The 17,587-nt window shown below is 37.8% G+C and overlaps 2 protein-coding genes and 1 long non-coding RNA gene across 6 annotated transcripts; all 3 read left to right on the top strand.

Annotated features, from left to right (window-relative positions):
- The first annotated feature begins 568 nt into the window (after nt 1–568).
- LOC125580133 lies at nt 569–2,230 on the top strand. 4 transcript variants are annotated; one of them, XR_007317869.1, is made up of 4 exons: nt 569–1,356; nt 1,474–1,557; nt 1,629–1,751; nt 1,841–2,230. It is a non-coding gene; the product is annotated as an uncharacterized LOC125580133 (long non-coding RNA). The 4 variants fall into 4 exon arrangements; XR_007317871.1 differs by having other exon boundaries at nt 570–1,356; nt 1,632–1,762; XR_007317872.1 differs by having other exon boundaries at nt 571–1,318; nt 1,632–1,751.
- A 9,334-nt stretch (nt 2,231–11,564) lies between these two features.
- LOC106375785 (alpha/beta hydrolase domain-containing protein 17B-like) lies at nt 11,565–14,041 on the top strand. Its single transcript, XM_013815778.3, has 5 exons — nt 11,565–12,125; nt 12,793–12,829; nt 12,912–13,148; nt 13,229–13,276; nt 13,358–14,041. The coding sequence occupies exons 1-5, from the start codon at nt 11,824–11,826 to the stop codon at nt 13,832–13,834; spliced, it is 1,101 nt and encodes a 366-aa protein (XP_013671232.2). The 5' UTR covers nt 11,565–11,823; the 3' UTR covers nt 13,835–14,041.
- A 701-nt stretch (nt 14,042–14,742) lies between these two features.
- On the top strand, nt 14,743–17,453 carry LOC106375784 (rhodanese-like domain-containing protein 11, chloroplastic). Its single transcript, XM_048744164.1, has 10 exons — nt 14,743–15,081; nt 15,204–15,299; nt 15,381–15,488; nt 15,768–15,864; nt 16,078–16,117; nt 16,200–16,274; nt 16,563–16,650; nt 16,751–16,818; nt 16,996–17,068; nt 17,162–17,453. The coding sequence occupies exons 1-10, from the start codon at nt 14,932–14,934 to the stop codon at nt 17,243–17,245; spliced, it is 879 nt and encodes a 292-aa protein (XP_048600121.1). The 5' UTR covers nt 14,743–14,931; the 3' UTR covers nt 17,246–17,453.
- The last annotated feature ends 134 nt before the right edge of the window (nt 17,454–17,587 follow it).

Here is a 17,587-nt window from a genome sequence, read left to right as displayed (position 1 = left end):
TATAAATCTTAACCCTAAACCCTAAACCACATACTTCATATTAACCTACATCATAAATCCTAATTTACAAATTTCAAAAATTTAAATATAGGTTTTGAAATTTAGACTTTGAGTATATATTCCAAACCATATACAATAACTCTAAATCTTATACACCAAATCATAAAATCCAAACATCAAATTTAACCTTTTCAAATTTAAACACCAAAACCTAAACATAGATACTAATCAAAAAATTTCAAATTGTATTCTCAAATTTTACTCTAAACCCCAAACCTAAGACTCCAAATAAACTTTAATAACAAAATAACAAAATATAAAAGATACTAAATTTATAAAACAAATTTGTAAACTAGATTTATATAAATTTTTTTTAAACAGAGTATAATTAAGAAAAAAATAAAGAGGAAATAGAATGTGTTTAAAAAATAATAAGAGGAAACAGATCTGACCAATAGGAAAGAATGGCGAGGATAGCTAAGATATCAATCTCTACCGTTGATAGGTTTCAATCCAACGGCATATAATTATTAATTTTTTTTATTTTCTCTTTCTCTGACGACCTCTGCAATTTTTTTTCACATATGTCAAACTAAATTATCAATTTTCTCAGAATCCTCTCATGTCTCGTCTCTTCATCTCTCATATCTGGTCATCTGCAATCTTCTTTTCTCTGGTGAGCTCCTCACATCTTCTTCTAAGAAACCCCTCTGTCTCTCCAACCACCGTTGATAAGCTTCACCACCACGCTCCTTTTGGAACCATTACGTCGTCACAAAAACACATCAATGCCTCTGCTCACATATCCATCGTTACCCTCTCTCCTCTCCGGAGACACAGAAACAAGAAAAAAAACGTCGTCACCTGTCTCCATCTCCACCTTGTTTCAGTTAGAATATCGTCTAGTCTCTCTCTCTCTATCTCTCTCTCTCTCTTTTGATTCTGGTTTTGTCACCGTTTTTGGTATAGAAAGCTGATGGAAAGGATTTCCCATGAAAGTTTGAATCTTTTTTATGTTTGTGTTTTGAAATCTGGGTTCCAGGGATAAACAGAAGATGAAGAACATCAGGAGACGGAGAGAAGAGAGAAGAGGCGAAGTCGGAGCTCTGTAGTGATGGAGATAGCGGCTATGACTGTGATGGGAACTTGTCTCCAACTTGCTTTTAGTCTGAGAATTTCGTGTGTCCTGTGTTCATTTGAACTGAGAGATACTTTTGTGTTTCAGAAATCGATGTATCAGCATGAAAGCGGTCTTTTCGATTTTAGACGGACTGAAATCTCTCCGTTGCTGCTTGTAATTGACAAAAGAGATGACCCGGTACGGTTACCCCATTGCTTAATCAGTGGACATATCAGGTCAACTTGCCTAATATTTTTTTTTATTGTGCTACTCTCTAGTATATGAGATGTGCCTCCAGATGTCGTACTTTTTTGTAAGAATAAGAATTTCTCATTAAAGAATTTTTTCTGTAGGCAATGGTGCACGAACTCATAGGACTTGAGGATAATAAAGTTGACGTGAGAGCCATTGGAAGTCTTTCAAAAGATCAGCAAGTTGTGAGTCTTCTCCAATACCGATCTTATTAGTTGAAAACCTCACAGCTAAGCTAATAATTCTCTTGTCCCAGCAGGAGGTGGTTTTATCATCAGAACAAGATGCATTCTTCAAAGCTAACATGTATGAAAATTTTGGGGATATCGGAATGAACATCAGCAGGTGGCCAAGAGTAACAAAAATATCCAGACAGTAGGTAAATATATGGTTAGTCTTGCTCCTGCAAAGACATTCTGTTTCTGGTGCTAGTAATGATTATAATTTGTGAATGCGTTGATTTTACAGAGGACATGGCCAGATTTGTTGACAGCTACCCCGAGCACAAAAAAATGCAAGGCAACGTGTCAAAGCATGTAACCCTGGTTACTGAAATGAGCAAGCTAGTTGAAGCAAGGAAACTGATGCTAGTTTCACAAACAGAGCAGGACTTGGCTTGCAATGGTGGCTCGTGGAATTAAGGTCTGTATCTGAGATTATACCTCTCGAGGAACTTCGTATATCTCCCAATATATGTCATGTTGCTGACTTGTTGAAAAAAAAAATTCAGGGGGTTGAGAATGTATACACTCAACTGCAGCTAGGTTTTTTTTTAGATTTTGTTTTTAAACCTGGTTTGTATGTAAACCGAAATTTTTTGTAATCTGGTTTAATTTATAAACCGATTGTAAACCAAAATTTTAATATAAACCAAAATCATTTATAAACCGGTTAAAAATATTAGCTATTCAGTATTACCTAGAATATAAACGTCATAGCACAAGTAAAACGTTGTATTATAATATTCAATGGCACAAACAAATTGCTATTAAATGTTCAAAAATCCAAAACAACTGAGTTACAAAAAGGTATTCCATGACAAAAAACAAATGTCATAACAAAATATTCTATGGCACACGAAAAATGCCACATAAAATATTTAAATAGCGAAAAGAAATCGCTATAAATAGGTATAATATAACACATAACCAACGCTATAATATCTGTATATTGTTACAGCACGCGAAAAACGCTACGCTAGGGGGGGTCTATTATAGCTGCGGCTGTCACGGCGTTCTTCGAAACGCTATGAAAACGATATGATAGCGTTTATCGGGTGCTATTAATACCGATATTTCTTGTAGTGACAAAGGAAGACGTTAGCTAAACTAAGTTAGGAGATAAGCTAAACTAAGATAGGTAATTAAGCTAAACTAACAAAAAAAAACAATAAGCTAAAAAGTCTCAATCGTGCTCGTTAAAAAAAACAATTGTTGTGAACGAAGGGTTTGAGACTGAATATTTCGTGTGTATTATTAATCATCAAAAGGGTTCTTTATATAAGGATTACAAGATAGAGATAAATGGAAAGAGTACTTATCATAATCCTACATGAAATAGGAAATCTACTAAATACATAAAAGGAAAGATAACATCTAATAGGAAAAAGGAAAGATGGTTTCCTTTTCTCTCTAAGCCGTCTCTCTCTCTCCTGTAGTCGGCTCTCTCTCTCTCTCCTCTTGGACACGGCTGTGGTTGGGCCTGGTCGTGGCCTGATAGACCATCTCTTCTTGTCTTGGTTAATGGCAATCCACATTGTTCATAACACTCCCCCTTGGATGCCATAACCATACAGGATTTGTAGTACGCTTAATGTTGCCTCATTAAAACCTTATCAGGAAAACCCAGTGGGACAAAACCATGATGAAGGAAAAGAGTACAACACGCACTACTCCCCCTGATGTGAACCTCGGTGTAGGTTCTACATACTACGCATCTTGATGCGTGATCTATCCTGTCTGTGTAGGAAGGGAGTAATCGGCCAGTTTCATTACTGCACCGTAATTAAGACCTCTTAGGTCATTTCTCATGTCCTTTGACACTGAGTGTCCCGTTTAAAGCATGTGTGTTAAGAAATGTGAACCACATTATCCTCGGGAATCACATGTTGGTTTTTGCAAAACGTGTTTGCATGTATTCATGATTCAGACGTGATCATCTACTTCTATACTCTTTACTTTTGGTTAACTATGATAACCATTTTGCCATGTTTCAATCTGGTCGATCAATGTCCAGTCCATAGACCACGTCCATACATGTCCACTTATTAATCTTATGAGTGTTCAATGATTATTGCTTTGAGGTTTTATAATCTCTTATCATGGCTCTTCGGCCGAACACACTCTCATGTATCTCACATGTGGACATCAATTTCTTTGCTTTAAGTAATGTCTTATTCCTTGCGTTCATATCTTAATGACGCCTAATGACCTTAGGTCATAGATCTCATAAGCTTTATGGGCTACAATACTTCTTTGGTATCCGACAGACAGATTAGATGTCTCCTTTTAATCTTATGACAGAGCTTTATGGAGTTCATACAGCAGCAGACCATTCTGCTATGCTGGATCCTTAAGGGATCTAATGTCGGATTGCAACCTGATGGTTGATCTTTAGTTTCTATTAGCCCGTGACCAAGAAGAAGGGTCAGACGCCTTTTAGGTCTAAAGCCGGACGTGTCTAGAAAATCTGGACGCTCTTTGCTGAAGAGCTGGACGCCCTTGGAAGGACAGAGTCGGACGTCTCTAGTTTGAAGGACCGGACGCTCTCAGCCAATGTGCTGGATGCCTATAGATATGTTTTGTATCATTCTTCTAACCTCTTTTAGGTTTAGTATAAGCACAAAGAATTTCTTTATAAATTCTCATATGTATATGGACTGTTATTGGATTGTCTTTTACACAACTCCAAGATCAATGATCATGTGTGATCAATTTCTTTTATATACTTTATGCAGCTGCTTTTGCTTCAGTCCATGAATCAGCTTAGGAACAAAGCTGTTCTCTTATCTTATCTTATCCAGTGATCCATATGCTGCTTACTACGTTTAGTGTATCAATTTTCTTTCTTATGACCAGACTTGGTTTAATATCGAAAATCTGTAGCAGCAATCACCACATAGGAGTTCATCTCCTTATAATATGTTCCTTTGATCTCTGTGAGTACCTTGTGTAAACAAGCTATGATTTAATGCTGTTAATATGAAGACATAGACACTCTAGGCCACGTGATCATGTGTCCTCTCTCACTGTTTCTTTATCTCACAAGATCCATCTATTTCACTGGTTTATCAGATGGCGTTTCTGTATATGTACATAGCCAATACGCTCATCTCTCTTTAGATACTTTGAACCTCCACGTTTATCTTTATATTCTTTATAATCTTTATGATTCTATGATTGTATGATGAGTACTCATTCGTGGGTACATGATCCTCGCTTATGTTCAAGTGCTATTCTCTTATGTATCTTTATACAAATGTGTGTGTCGACACTTTCATGTGATTCCACTATGTTCCAGACATGATCTGATCACTTTGAGATTTCATTATCCAGGTCCTTTGTTACCTAGCAGCTTGGCGTCCCAAGACTACTTGGTTTGGTACCTTAGATGTGTAGCTGGCCAGCCTTTATCTTTAACTTCGGATCTGTCTATGCACCTTTTCTTTCTATCCGAGTTTCTTTACTCTTATGGAACACTTGGTCTATCTTGCATAGACTATATATCAACTTGATTATGTCTCTTCTAGGACTTTAAATTTCGTTTGGTGCTAAGCTGGTTAGTCATTCTTTTTCGGGTCAGTGTCTGGCATTTCGATTAGCTTCTCAATTGGCTATCTTTATATTATCTTTCTTTGGACGTCTTATATCATAATGTATAGTCCGAGGATCTTGCCAAGACAATGATGGTTAAAACCATTCTTATCATTCCTTTACTCTTTCTTTATCCAGCTTATAATCTTTCTCCTTTAATGTTTGGATAGTCGGATCCATTTGATCATGCAATCCGTACTTGGCCACTATTTTAATCACCCATGTTTTGGCTCAAGCTTTCTTTGAATTCGGGGAGAAAATAATACTCCTATCCAACATATATTCCCAATCCTCTTCTGAGGTTCCATCTTAGACGGCACATATATGTATGTGGTGGTTTTATCTCAGAATCTCTTAAGATGGTTTGTCTGGTTTTAATGACCCGTATTCATTCTTTAGATGGGAATATCTATGCTCACTTATATGGCCTGATGCTTATTATCATTCTGTACATGTATATTCATAATGTCCCCAAGCATATAGGTAATGGCCTTTCCGGCCGGTTATGGCCTTTGCGGCCAGACCGTTGTCTCTCATGGTCTCTTCGGCTTCTTTGGCCGAGTCATGGACTGTGTGCGGACAAGCCTGCACTATTCAGACAAGTCACGGTCTAGTAATGGCCGAGCCATATATCATGGTGTTTAGACCATAGTACACGAACTTGTAGTATTGATCATGGGTTTATCCTCTCTCCCCCTCATGACCATACTATAAGGTCATGGTGCTTTGGGATAATTAAGCCTAATGATTTTCCCTATGTGTACATATTTCACAACGTGAGATCTTTACGAGATAACTCTGTGCCTTTTCAATATTGATCTTTTGCATCAAGTTCTATACTAGGATGGCTAATCCTATCATGCCATATAAAATTTCGTGGTGTTTCTCAATATGGTCACCACATCTCTTGCCTCTTATCATACTGATCCTTAGCATAGTATAAATCAGTAGAGATCATCGGTATAGTCTCGACCACTTTCTTTCAAAGGTCTTAGGCGTTTTAATTCTTAAAGATCTGAAGGAACTTTGTTACCTTTCTTGCCCATTGTTTCTTATTTGGAAACCATTCATTATAACTTCAATGGACCACATTTCTTTGGGTGTATATAATGCCTTATAGGCAAATGCCTTAGCCATAGTTTCCTACTAGGCTTTCTATACCATTCATTATTTCTTACTTGGTTTTATACCCTTTAGGCAACTCTTTAAAACATTCATATGTTTAAGTAAGATCAGGCAAGATTTAATAAACTTAAAACCAATTCCATATAAATCGTGAATGATCCTTAGGTTAAAGTAAACACGAATGCAATCATAAAGCAATAAGACTAGTCGTATCAAAATTTGGTCCTTTTGAAAATCAGATCAGTATAAGTGGCGAAGCCTTTTATTCTATATTGTTGTTACAGTATGATTTTCGACACATGGAATGTGGAATAGGACTTCTCTAGTAACTCTTCCTTGGTTACTGCTTCACCACAAAGTCTCAGCATCGAGACTGTCTTAAACAAGACTGAGTTGTACTCATCCATGACTTTGTAATCCAAGAATCTTAGATTCTTTTAGTCATTTCTAGCCTATGGAAACAACACCGTTTTCTGGTGGTAATTTCTATGCTGTAAAGCATCCCAAAAGTCTAGTGGATTTTCTATAGTGATGTACTGATCTTTTAGACCTTCAATGATATGATGGAATATAATGCTTATAGCCCTGTACCGATTCATTCTCATTGTTGTCCTTGGTGATTGTATCACCAAGTCCCTTTTCGATATCTGAGTCACATTGTCATTTAAAATTTAGGTTCACAATGTGATCATGTGGCCACATGGTATTTATCAAGCTCGACCACAAACAAGTCTTACGCATCTATGAAAACAATCGATCATGGTGCCAATTAGGTCACACGGCCATGTTAGTGTGATACAACAATCCTAGAGATTGGTTCATGATACAATCCGGTTTATATATCAATCCGGATATAAGGCCATACGGCTTTGCCTTAGACTTTCACGATTATTATGTGATACAACGATCTTAAGGATCGGATCATGATGCAGTCCGGGTCATATGACTATCCGGATGCTGGGCCACTCGGCCTCTTAGATGTACACTAAGCCACACGGCTTTTAATCAATCAAGGGCACAAGGCCGCAAGTGTGTACAATGTATTAGGCCATACAGCTATATACAATAAGGAATTATTAATCTAAATGTATTTAATCCTATTGCATAGTTGCATCTCTATTAGGTTTACTAATTTCAAGGTTTGGTAATATTCAACTAGATTTTAGTATCAAGTAATCTAGCAACTTAACTCTCATTTATGCAAGCAACCTTAATCAATTAGATTCTACTTTATAAAATATAGGGTTTTAATTTAAACTTTAGTAGAAATCGATTTAGCAAAATAAGATTAAGGTTTCAAGGCCTTTAGAATTTTAAAATCGAGATTAGGGTTTTAAAACATTCAAGTGACCGATTAGGGGTTTCAAGGCCTTAGGATCTTTAACTTCGAAATTAGGGTTTCAGTTTAAACAAGATTCAGATTCAGGTTTTGAAACAATCCTAATTACAGCTCTAGGTGATCAATCAAAAACACTCAAGTTTCAAATCAAATATTAAAACCGATTTTCTAATTAGGGTTTTAGGGGATTTCGAAAACTTTGATCTTTGATCAAGGGGATTTGAATTGAGATTCAAAAACCTTTAAGGCTCTGATTTTAATTGATCAATGGATCAATCTCTTTCTTAGGTTTAGATCGAACTTATAGAGCTTCGATTTACTCATAGGGTATTGATCTATTATCCTATGGCTTTTAGTTTTAGAGATTATCTTTTAGGGTTTCAATCTTTACAAGACAACCAGGTTCGATTCATGTTCTCAGAATTAGGATTACCTTTGTCTTGCAGATTGTAGAACCCGGACCTCCAAGGTGGACTGATAAACCTCGGACGTGAGCTGGACAGACTCTGCCTCCTATCGGGTCGCGAGTTGCTTCCTTTGGGAACGTGAGCTGGCTAAGGACGTCGGACACGAGCTGGAACAGGACGCGTCTGATCGGGGAACGCGAGCTGGCTGCTTCGGGATCGCGAGCTGAGAGGATGCGATCGGGTTAGGTTTGTTAGGTCGCGATCGCCTTGGTTGTCTCTCGCGAACGGGTTGAGGCTGATCGTCGGATCGAGCTAAGGCAGAGACGGGAACGCGAGACGGGATTGAGTTCAAGGGTTCGTCTGAGCTGAGATCGGGATGAAGCTGAGACGGTAATGCTTGCTGGAACGGAATCAAGAACGAATTAGGGTTCTTCGGGATTAGGGTTCCAAAAGACCAAGGCGGCACCGTCTATTGTTTCTGCGAGTGTGGGCGCGTCTGAGATCAGATTGACAAACGGTTTTCGCTGATAGATTCGTCTCGTCCAGAGCTTCAATTTGATATGTGGCTCGTTGTCTGGTTCTTCAAGGTTTGAGAAATAGATCAATTTTAAGTTACGCCTGATTTATGGTTTATGTGTGACGGATTTTAGGTTAGGGTTTTGTCTCAGGATCTAGAGCCTCGTGCTGATAACGTGTTGTGAACGAAGGGTTTGAGACTGAATATTTCGTGTGTATTATTAATCATCAAAAAGGGTTCCTTATATAAGGATTACAAGATAGAGATAAATGGAAAGAATACTTATCCTAATCCTACATGAAATAGGAAATCTACTAAATACATAAAAGGAAAGATAACATCTAATAGGAAAAAGGAAAGATAGTTTCCTTTTCTCTCTAAGCCGTCTCTCTCTCCTGTAGTCGGCTCTCTCTCTCTCCTCTTGGACACGGCTGTGGTTGGGCCTGGTCGTAACAAAATATGGCAGGAGAGAAACAATCGCCTTCACAACAACTCCACCACTCCGCCTCTAGTCCTCTTCAAGTCCATTGACATACTGATACGAGACTCCATTTAGCTCATTGTTTTTTTTTAGCAAACGGAGCTGCTGTTTTCTACACCGGCGAAGTCGAACGGAGCTGCTGTTTTCTTCTAGGGTTTCGCCTTTGAGATCGTGTATTGGGGGCGCGTGAGGCGCGTTGCCTTTTTCTTCTCTAAGTGCTTTGTCGACACGAGTTGACAGAAAACAAACCACCTAACTACGGAAACATTGTTGAATCTGATGAGAAACAAGTTACGACTCCAGATCCTAGATGGCCTTACCTCAATCGCTGGTCATCGAATCCGGGTATTGATGTTTCAACACAGGCTGCGTCAGAGCTCGCTCCGCCGCATCCTCGGATTGTTACTACGGTTGAAGGGGATTCCTGTGCTGCTCCACTTGAAGCGGGTAGTGGTTCAGAGCTTGTTTCGCCGCATCCTCCGGATGTTCCTACGGTTGAAGTGGGCTCCAACGCTTCTCTAATAGAAAATGCTGAGGAAGTCACAACTGATTCAACCATATTGGCTACTCCTGCAATATCTGACAAGGAAAAGGCTGAGCTCTCTTCTGCTGGTTCACCGTCTCTCCCCCCTGAACTCAACGTCGTTGTTGAGAAACCACCCGATAGAGCCATTGATCCTGCTATTGAGCAAGAGAGAATGGAGAAAGAACCTGTTTTTATCAAACCTTTGGGAGCTTGGGCGAAACCTCTCCACTTCTCCACCTCACCCACACCTCCGGAACCTGCAACTCCGAAGCTTGGTACGAGACTCCATACTTGCGAGACAAAAACGCAAGAACTTTAAGAAACTGATGCAAGCTTGGCTCAGATATGACTAAGCTTCTATCACTTTGCTTCTATTAGCTATTATAGCTCTCTTAGGTCTCTTTCTGTTTTTTTTTTTTTTTGTCTTAGATTGGTCTCAGGTTTTAAACTTTTTGTAAAAGCAAAACTCTTTCATTTGATAATGATATTCACATACTTATCAAAAAAAAGAATATGGAAATGCAACATTTGTCGAGATACAAAAGAATGAATGGTCCATATATCCATGCATGTGTAACAACAGCCTAACATCATAAGAAAGAATAGATGAAAAAAGAAGAAGAAGATAATTACAACAAGAAAAAGAAGAGGAAACAAAGTGTATGGGAATAGAGCGGCATTGATGATTCATTTCTCGGCCAGATCTTCTTCTCTTGGAACTTTCTTCCAATCTCTCTTATCCCAACCTCGGCCCTTAGCTTCTCGACCAGTCATCTCCATTAGTTTTCACGCTTGTCTCTTTGCCTTCCTCTATTAATTAATTTTGGATCCATCACCAACGTTTTATTATTATTGAATTATTTTTTTATTAGGTTACAAATCTCGTCAAAATCACGGGAGAACGAAACCAGCTTTGAATTGTACATTCTGAATAAAACTAATTCTAAGGACAATGCTAAGCGCCCATGGAGACAATTTATTTCTACTTACTGAACCTATGCAAGTATGCAACATTAGGAAATAAGGTATGTGTCCTAGGTAGAAAGTCACGATGACTGCCTGACTGGTCCTAATTAAGGAACCATTATGGACCAAAGATCTTGAATTTCTTGAATACAAAAGATAAATGCTAATCGTTTTACTCTTTATATCCCATTAAACCATCTTTGTTGCATGTAAGAAAGGATGGTCGAATCTTACTAATGTCATAAAACAAAGTAGAGTAGCCAACTTGCCTACGAGATCTTCATCGACGACGTTGATCGTTTTAAATTTAAGAAAGCTACATAATAAGACTTATTATAGTTGACAAAGAAAACAGAGAGGATGTATATAAAAAAAACTTTGACGGCAAAAAGAAAAGGTTGGAGGGATGGATGATTGGTCCCCATCCTCCTAACCCATGATGCTGCCAGTAAATTCTTTCAAGGGCAACCAACCATCCACGTGTACCTTCAAACCCTACAACCTGTCATTACATGTATCTTAAATTTTTTGATTAGTAGCCCCAAAAGTTCTTTTCTTTCATATTAAAAACACAATCTTAAACCATATTGCAGAAAACAAATCTAGCTGCACAAACTTGTGACTTTAGAATCTTTTTTTACTTGTAATGGACTCCATGATGTTTATCCATGTGAATCACACATGCTCTCATGAGTCATGAGTTAATAAGGCTAAGCACTAGGATAACTCGTAGGTTAGAATTATTGCATATTTTTTACTACAAAATAGCATTCTAATTTTTTTCTCTTAAGCTAAATTAAATATATAGTTAGAATATATAACTGTAACATATAAAAATAATTGCGAATAGTGAAATGAACTAATGGAAATAAATTTGAGTTTGTTAATTTATATGTTGAAAGATGTAAAAATGTTAATATTAAAATATAAATAAATTCCGGAACAAGGGTTTTGTTTTTAGAGTCTCAATACAGACAAGATCCCCATTTTAGTTATGGATAATAATAAAGTTTTAAACTTTTTTGAAAAAATAAGATCAAAAATTTTTACGTTGAAAACAAGAATATGAAGAAGGTTCAAATCGGTGACCGGTCATCAACCCCGTCGTCTCTCTAAAAAAAGAAAAAAGAAAAAAGAAAGAGAAGGAATGTTTCATAGCAATCATCACCAGCTTCGTCTTCTTCTCTGAAACAACTCCAGCTACTACTTCTTCACTTATTATTATTATACACTTTACAGACTTACAGAGAGAGAGAGGAAAGGACTTAACTTGGAGATATGGGAGGTGTGACATCTTCAATGGCGGCGAAATTAGCCTTCTTTCCGCCGAATCCGCCGTCGTACAAGATCATCAGAGAGGAAGCAACGGAGCTTCTGCTCATGGACCCTTTTCCCCACCGAGAAAACGTCGACGTTTTGCGTCTCCCCACGCGCCGTGGCACCAAGATCGTGGCCATGTACATCAGGTACCCTATGGCCGTTACGACTCTTCTGTATTCGCATGGGAATGCTGCTGATATTGGTCAGATGTACGAGCTCTTCATCGAGCTTAGTATTCATCTCCGCGTCAATTTGATGGGGTTAGCTCTTTTTTTTTTCTCCCTCTTTTTTCTTTTGTATTCTCTTGCTGATACTGAAGCTGGATTTGAATTTATTAGTACAGATCTTTCTGAGAAAGTTTTGATTTTTTTTTTTTTTAATTGCTCTGTTTTCTGGGTTTTGTTCAAGTAGATTTGAAGCTTCCAGATGCAGAATCTAGAATAGTTGTTGTGTGCTCTCAATGCTGATAATCTCATCGCTGAACTCTGCTTAAGGTTTTTGGTTGAATTAAGTGGATTTTAGTGTTTATGGAAGAGTCTTGTTGTTTATGGAAGATTTTGTCTTTATGATTAGTTCTTAATTAATCGAGATCTACAATACTCCTCTATCAAAGGGGACAAAAAGCAGTTTTGAGGTTTAGGGTTTGAGTCTGATGTTTTGGTTGTGTTGTTGACATCAAATGGTCTTTGGGCAAAAGACTTAAAATTTCTGGACATTTCAGATCTGTTTCTGAAGGCAAAAGTATTTGAAATGCCAAAATGTAACTCTTTGACGAAACATCTTTTTTGACTCATACAAACCATAAACTATAAACCTTGTTGTTCTGTCTTGTCTTAAAATGAACTGGATGGAATATACTAGGATTTACTTCCCTAAGTTCACAGTTTCCACTTATTAATTCCTCTAAAAATGTTTTGGTGTTTACAGGTATGACTATTCAGGGTATGGCCAATCATCAGGGAAGGTGAGGAACCACATATCCTAAGCCTCTCTTTAGTTATGTTGGTCCATCTACACTGCGAACATAAATCTCTGTTTTGTTGCAGCCCAGCGAGCAAAATACTTATGCTGATATCGAAGCTGCTTACAAATGTCTGGAAGAGAACTATGGAGCAAAGCAGGAGAACATTATCCTATACGGTCAATCTGTTGGTAGTGGTCCGACCGTCGATTTAGCTGCACGTTTGCCTCGGCTAAGAGCTTCCATTCTTCATAGTCCAATTCTTTCTGGACTTAGAGTCATGTATTCCGTTAAGCGAACTTATTGGTTTGACATATACAAGGTAAGCATCATATACCCTTTTTGGTTTCTATACATAATGTTTCTTACTTTGACACCTTTTTGTTTGATCATCTTCTTCAGAACATTGACAAGATCTCGCTGGTGAGGTGTCCTGTCCTCGTGATCCATGTAAGTTTCCCTTCTTTCTTGTATGGTATGGGACCCTTTGTTCAATCATCTTCAGTATGGTGAAAGCTTCTCGATGTGCAGGGAACAGCGGATGATGTGGTTGACTTCTCGCACGGGAAGCAGCTCTGGGAACTCTGCCAAGAGAAATACGAACCGTTATGGCTCAAAGGCGGTAACCACTGTGATCTCGAACTCTTCCCCGAGTACATTGGCCATCTCAAGAAGTTTGTGAGCGCTGTGGACAAATCCGCATCGAAAAGGAACAGTTCTTTCTCAAGAAGAAGCATGGAAGGAGGGTGCGAACACCCTCCTCGGCATAGCGTAGATGCACCGAAGAAGAGCAAGGACGGAAGAGAAAAACCGAGGAAAAGCGTGGACAGGCTGAAGTTTCAGGGATACAAGCTGAGCCACATAGAGAGACCTGAGAAGCTGAAGATTCCGTTTGAGGAAATGGAGAGGTCGAGGAGGAGTGTGGACATATACAGAGATAAGTCTCAGCCGATGGAGAGAGCACGTAAGAGCGTGGATTGGTTGGACAGAAACCGGATTAACGAGTGAAAATAATGGGGGGGGGATATTGAACGATTTGTATTTGAGTTGAGTTTTAATTTATTGGGATGTGTTTTGTAGTTTTTGTTTCTGTGTCAAAAACTGAGGAAATCAACAGATAATAGATTTAGCCAATTCTCCGATTTCTCTGACTGTTCCTACAAAACACTTTTGACTGATTTTTATTGTTCATTGATGTTTTGTTGTTGTTCGTAATATGCAGTATTTTTAGAACCGGACAGATCCGTCCGTTAAACCAGATTAAACCATAAAACTGTCCTATAATCGGATTGGATCATAAAGTTATTAAACCGGTCAATAGCTCTAATTCGTAAAGTTATTAAGCCGGATAAAAATTAAAAACGATTTATATAATTAAAAAATTGAGTTAGATCCTAAATTTATTGGACCTTCGGATAAAAACAATGAAAATAATAAAATGAATAAAAAATTCTTTGAATTGGATAAGCAAAATAAAGTTCTTTAAATTATTTAATTTTTTTTATTTGATATTTATTCATATTATAATTATGTATCATATTTTCTAAAATTATTTTAAAACTTGTATATATAAATATTTTATATATGTAATCCGTGAACCAGATTCCAACTCAGTTAAACCATATTAGACCGTATTTCAAATACTTATCCAGTTTATTTTTGGTTCGGATCGGTCTTGGAAACATCGCTAATATGTCCTTCCATGTTTTCCTCTAGTTACTAATTAGCCGTTAAGTCAATGTGGAAGTTGTTTTTGGAGGAATTATGCAGGGCTTCTCTTGGCCCATACATATTGGTCCACTCGTGTTAGGCTTCCCAGAATGTACAATATTTAAAATTATCCACAACTCTAAACACAACAAGTACGGTACTTGCGGTCGTGTCGCGGACACAGCTTTTGGTTTAAGAACCGAGTCGGGTTCTAAAAGAATGTTTCGATGAAGCCGAAACTAATCATCGGTCCAATAGCCCGAAACTGAATATCTCTTTTTCTTCAAAGATTTATCCTTTTAGATTTTTACTACTCCAAGTTGAGGTTTCCTGGATAATCAAAGTTTCATCCTTTCTCTGTTCTGCTCGCTGGGAAAGCTCATAACCTCTAAAGCATGGAGTCTCTATCCCTTCCCATTCTAAATCCTCTGTTACCTTCTGGTTCTAGTCTTTACAGAAAACAGAGCTCGAGGATGACCTCTTCAATGTCATCTTCAGTTAGTTTCGCCACAGGAAGAACATCTCTGTCCACCGTTCGCCGCTCTGTAAGTTGTCGATTCTCCATGTCTTTATGTTTTACCATTTGATTTGGTTAATGGAAATGCGAAGGTTAAAACTTGACTCTCATTATTGTTTGGCTCATTGTTTGTTTGTTTGAATGGTTTAGAGAGTAGGCGTTGTTAAGATGCAAGCGGTTGATGAAGATATTGATCTGAAGCAAATGAGAGACATGGCTGCTGCCAAGAAGCGTTGGGATGGTTTGGTACGATCCTCTTTTTGCAGATTTGTCTTAAAAGTTGGAACATATGAGTTATAGTGTCTCTTAAACTTATTGTTTCTGTAGTTGAGAGAAGGAAAGGTGAAGCTTCTTACACCAAGAGAAGCAGGCTATGCCATTCAGCTTTCAAACAAACCTCTACTCGATGTCCGTCCCTCTAGCGAGCGCAACAAGGTAACATTCTCGTGTTTGGAACTTATCCATAAATGATGATTGCCTCTACCTTCACTGTTAAATGATCATGTTATTGTAAAGACATGATTAATATCTCTTACCGTAGCATGGAATGTTCTTAAGTTTAGTTTGAGGTCCTTGGCCATTGTAATTGTTCCTCATTTTGTTTCCTCTTGTTAAGAACTGTTAAGTCAGATATCATAACACTCTTAGACCATAGTGTTTCATTGATGTATTATTTTCTCGTTTCTTTCGTTCTGTTTTTTTTTTCCTTAAAAGGCATGGGTCAAAGGCTCAGACTGGGTTCCTATCTTCGACAACGAAGACAACCTTGACGCTGGAACTCTTTCCAAAAAGGTCACCAGTTTTGCTATGGGTACTTCTTCTTCTTCACCACCATTATGATTGTGATCTATTGGCTCTAGTGATGTTGGATCAACAAAGTATTGTCCTCTTCTCAATATTTTTGCAATGTATATCATCTTCTAATCCCATCTAGAATATAGACTAAAACTTGAATACACTCATTTTTCATTATATTTTGCTCTCGGTTTTAGACAATGACTTCACCATGTTTCCATTTCTACAGGTGGATGGTGGAGTGGTACACCTATTTTGTCTTTCAATAAGTATGTCTGCGCTAGTAAGCTGACCTTCTTGTATCCCTCTTCACATACTTACTTCTTTCTTAGTTGCCTACTTCCTTCGCAGGCTCTTCTTGTCAAAGGTTGAGGATAAATTCCCAAAAGAAACAGAGCTGATCGTTGCTTGCCAAAAAGGATTGAGGTATGTGATACATTAACTGGTATCATAGTAGTAGCTAGTATTAGATTATTACATTAAAAAGGGACATTTTTATAGTCTTAGAATATCAACATTCTTGGTGACAAGTGATCCCAAGCAACACTCAGTCAAATTTCAGTGGAGAGTGTTTTCAAGTTTTTTTGTCAAATGAAAGTTAGTGTTACTCAAAGTTAGTATGTTGATATTACAACTGTGAATCACAGAGTTCACCTTATAGTTGGATGATACTCAAATTGAAAACTTCATTGAACAATTGTTTTTTTTTGTCAGATCCTTAGCTGCTTGTGAGCTACTTATTAATGCTGGGTATCAGAATATTTTCTGGGTGCAAGGCGGTTTAGAGTCTGCTGAAGATGAGGTTATATCACAATTGTTTTCAGCTTTCTGTTTTGTACTTTTGTCTTTGTAATTCTACATGGATGACTAATTCAATGATTATGTAAAACATCCTGACATAGGATCTAGTCACAGAAGGTTCTCAGCCATTGAAGCTTGCTGGGATTGGGGGTTTTTCAGAGTTCCTCGGGTAATGACTTCTCTCTTATGCTACTTATACTTTCTCATTGCTTGAAAAAGGTAAAGTCTCAAAGACAGTGCAGAGATAAATGGAGAAAAGTAATCATCGATTATGTGTGTTTTCTTGTACATCATCATCATATGCAGCATTTGGCATTTTGCTTATTATAGATCCTTTTGGCTGCAGTTGGACAGACCAGCAAAGAGCTCAAGCTGCGAAAGAAGGTTGGGGGTACCGTTTAGTATTTACTGCTCGTCTGGTGAGTTTCTTTGCATCCAAAATCTCTCTTGTTAGCTTTTTGTCAATTAGTATATTCCTCTATTGAGTGGTGGTCTCATGTCATGTTTTGTAGTTTGGAGTTATTTTGGCTGCGGATGCCTTGTTCCTTGGTGCTCAGCAACTTGGTCATTATATTCAGGAGTTGAGAGGTCACTAGGACTCTCTCTGTAACCAAGCTCCATGTGGTTGTCATTCTTCTCTTCACAAACAAAAAGCTGTAAATTTCTGTTGAAGATTGTAGTTTTTGAGGTAGAGTATTTGAAATCGAGATACTGAAAAAGAAAATCTTTAAATTTTGGAAAATCTTGAATTTCTGTTGACCAAATTTTCAAAAAAGTTATGAATGTGAAGAGAGTTTCGGAATATTCGGCTGAGGAAAAGACAAGATAATTAAAAAAATCTTTATTCCATCTAAACTGCGTGTAGTTTTAAGACAAACCTAAAAACACTTCTTGCTGTTTTTTGGTTTAGCATATTCCCCCATCAATAATTGCGCCAA

Source organism: Brassica napus, chromosome C1, assembly GCF_020379485.1.
Source record: "Brassica napus cultivar Da-Ae chromosome C1, Da-Ae, whole genome shotgun sequence".
Classification (NCBI taxonomy): Eukaryota; Viridiplantae; Streptophyta; class Magnoliopsida; order Brassicales; family Brassicaceae; genus Brassica; species Brassica napus.
Note: the sequence above shows the minus strand (reverse complement) of the source record. Positions and strands in the feature narration are given on the sequence as shown.

Coding starts and splice junctions, on each gene's coding strand:
- LOC106375785 (XM_013815778.3), top strand. CDS start 11,824: ATGGGAGGTGTGACATCTTCAATGGCGGCGAAATTAGCCTTCTTTCCG. Junction 13,149..13,228: donor ATTGGTTTGACATATACAAG/GTAAGCATCATA, acceptor CATCTTCTTCAG/AACATTGACAAGATCTCGCT. Junction 13,277..13,357: donor GTCCTGTCCTCGTGATCCAT/GTAAGTTTCCCT, acceptor CTCGATGTGCAG/GGAACAGCGGATGATGTGGT.
- LOC106375784 (XM_048744164.1), top strand. CDS start 14,932: ATGGAGTCTCTATCCCTTCCCATTCTAAATCCTCTGTTACCTTCTGGT. Junction 15,865..16,077: donor GGTCACCAGTTTTGCTATGG/GTACTTCTTCTT, acceptor CCATTTCTACAG/GTGGATGGTGGAGTGGTACA. Junction 17,069..17,161: donor TAGTATTTACTGCTCGTCTG/GTGAGTTTCTTT, acceptor CATGTTTTGTAG/TTTGGAGTTATTTTGGCTGC.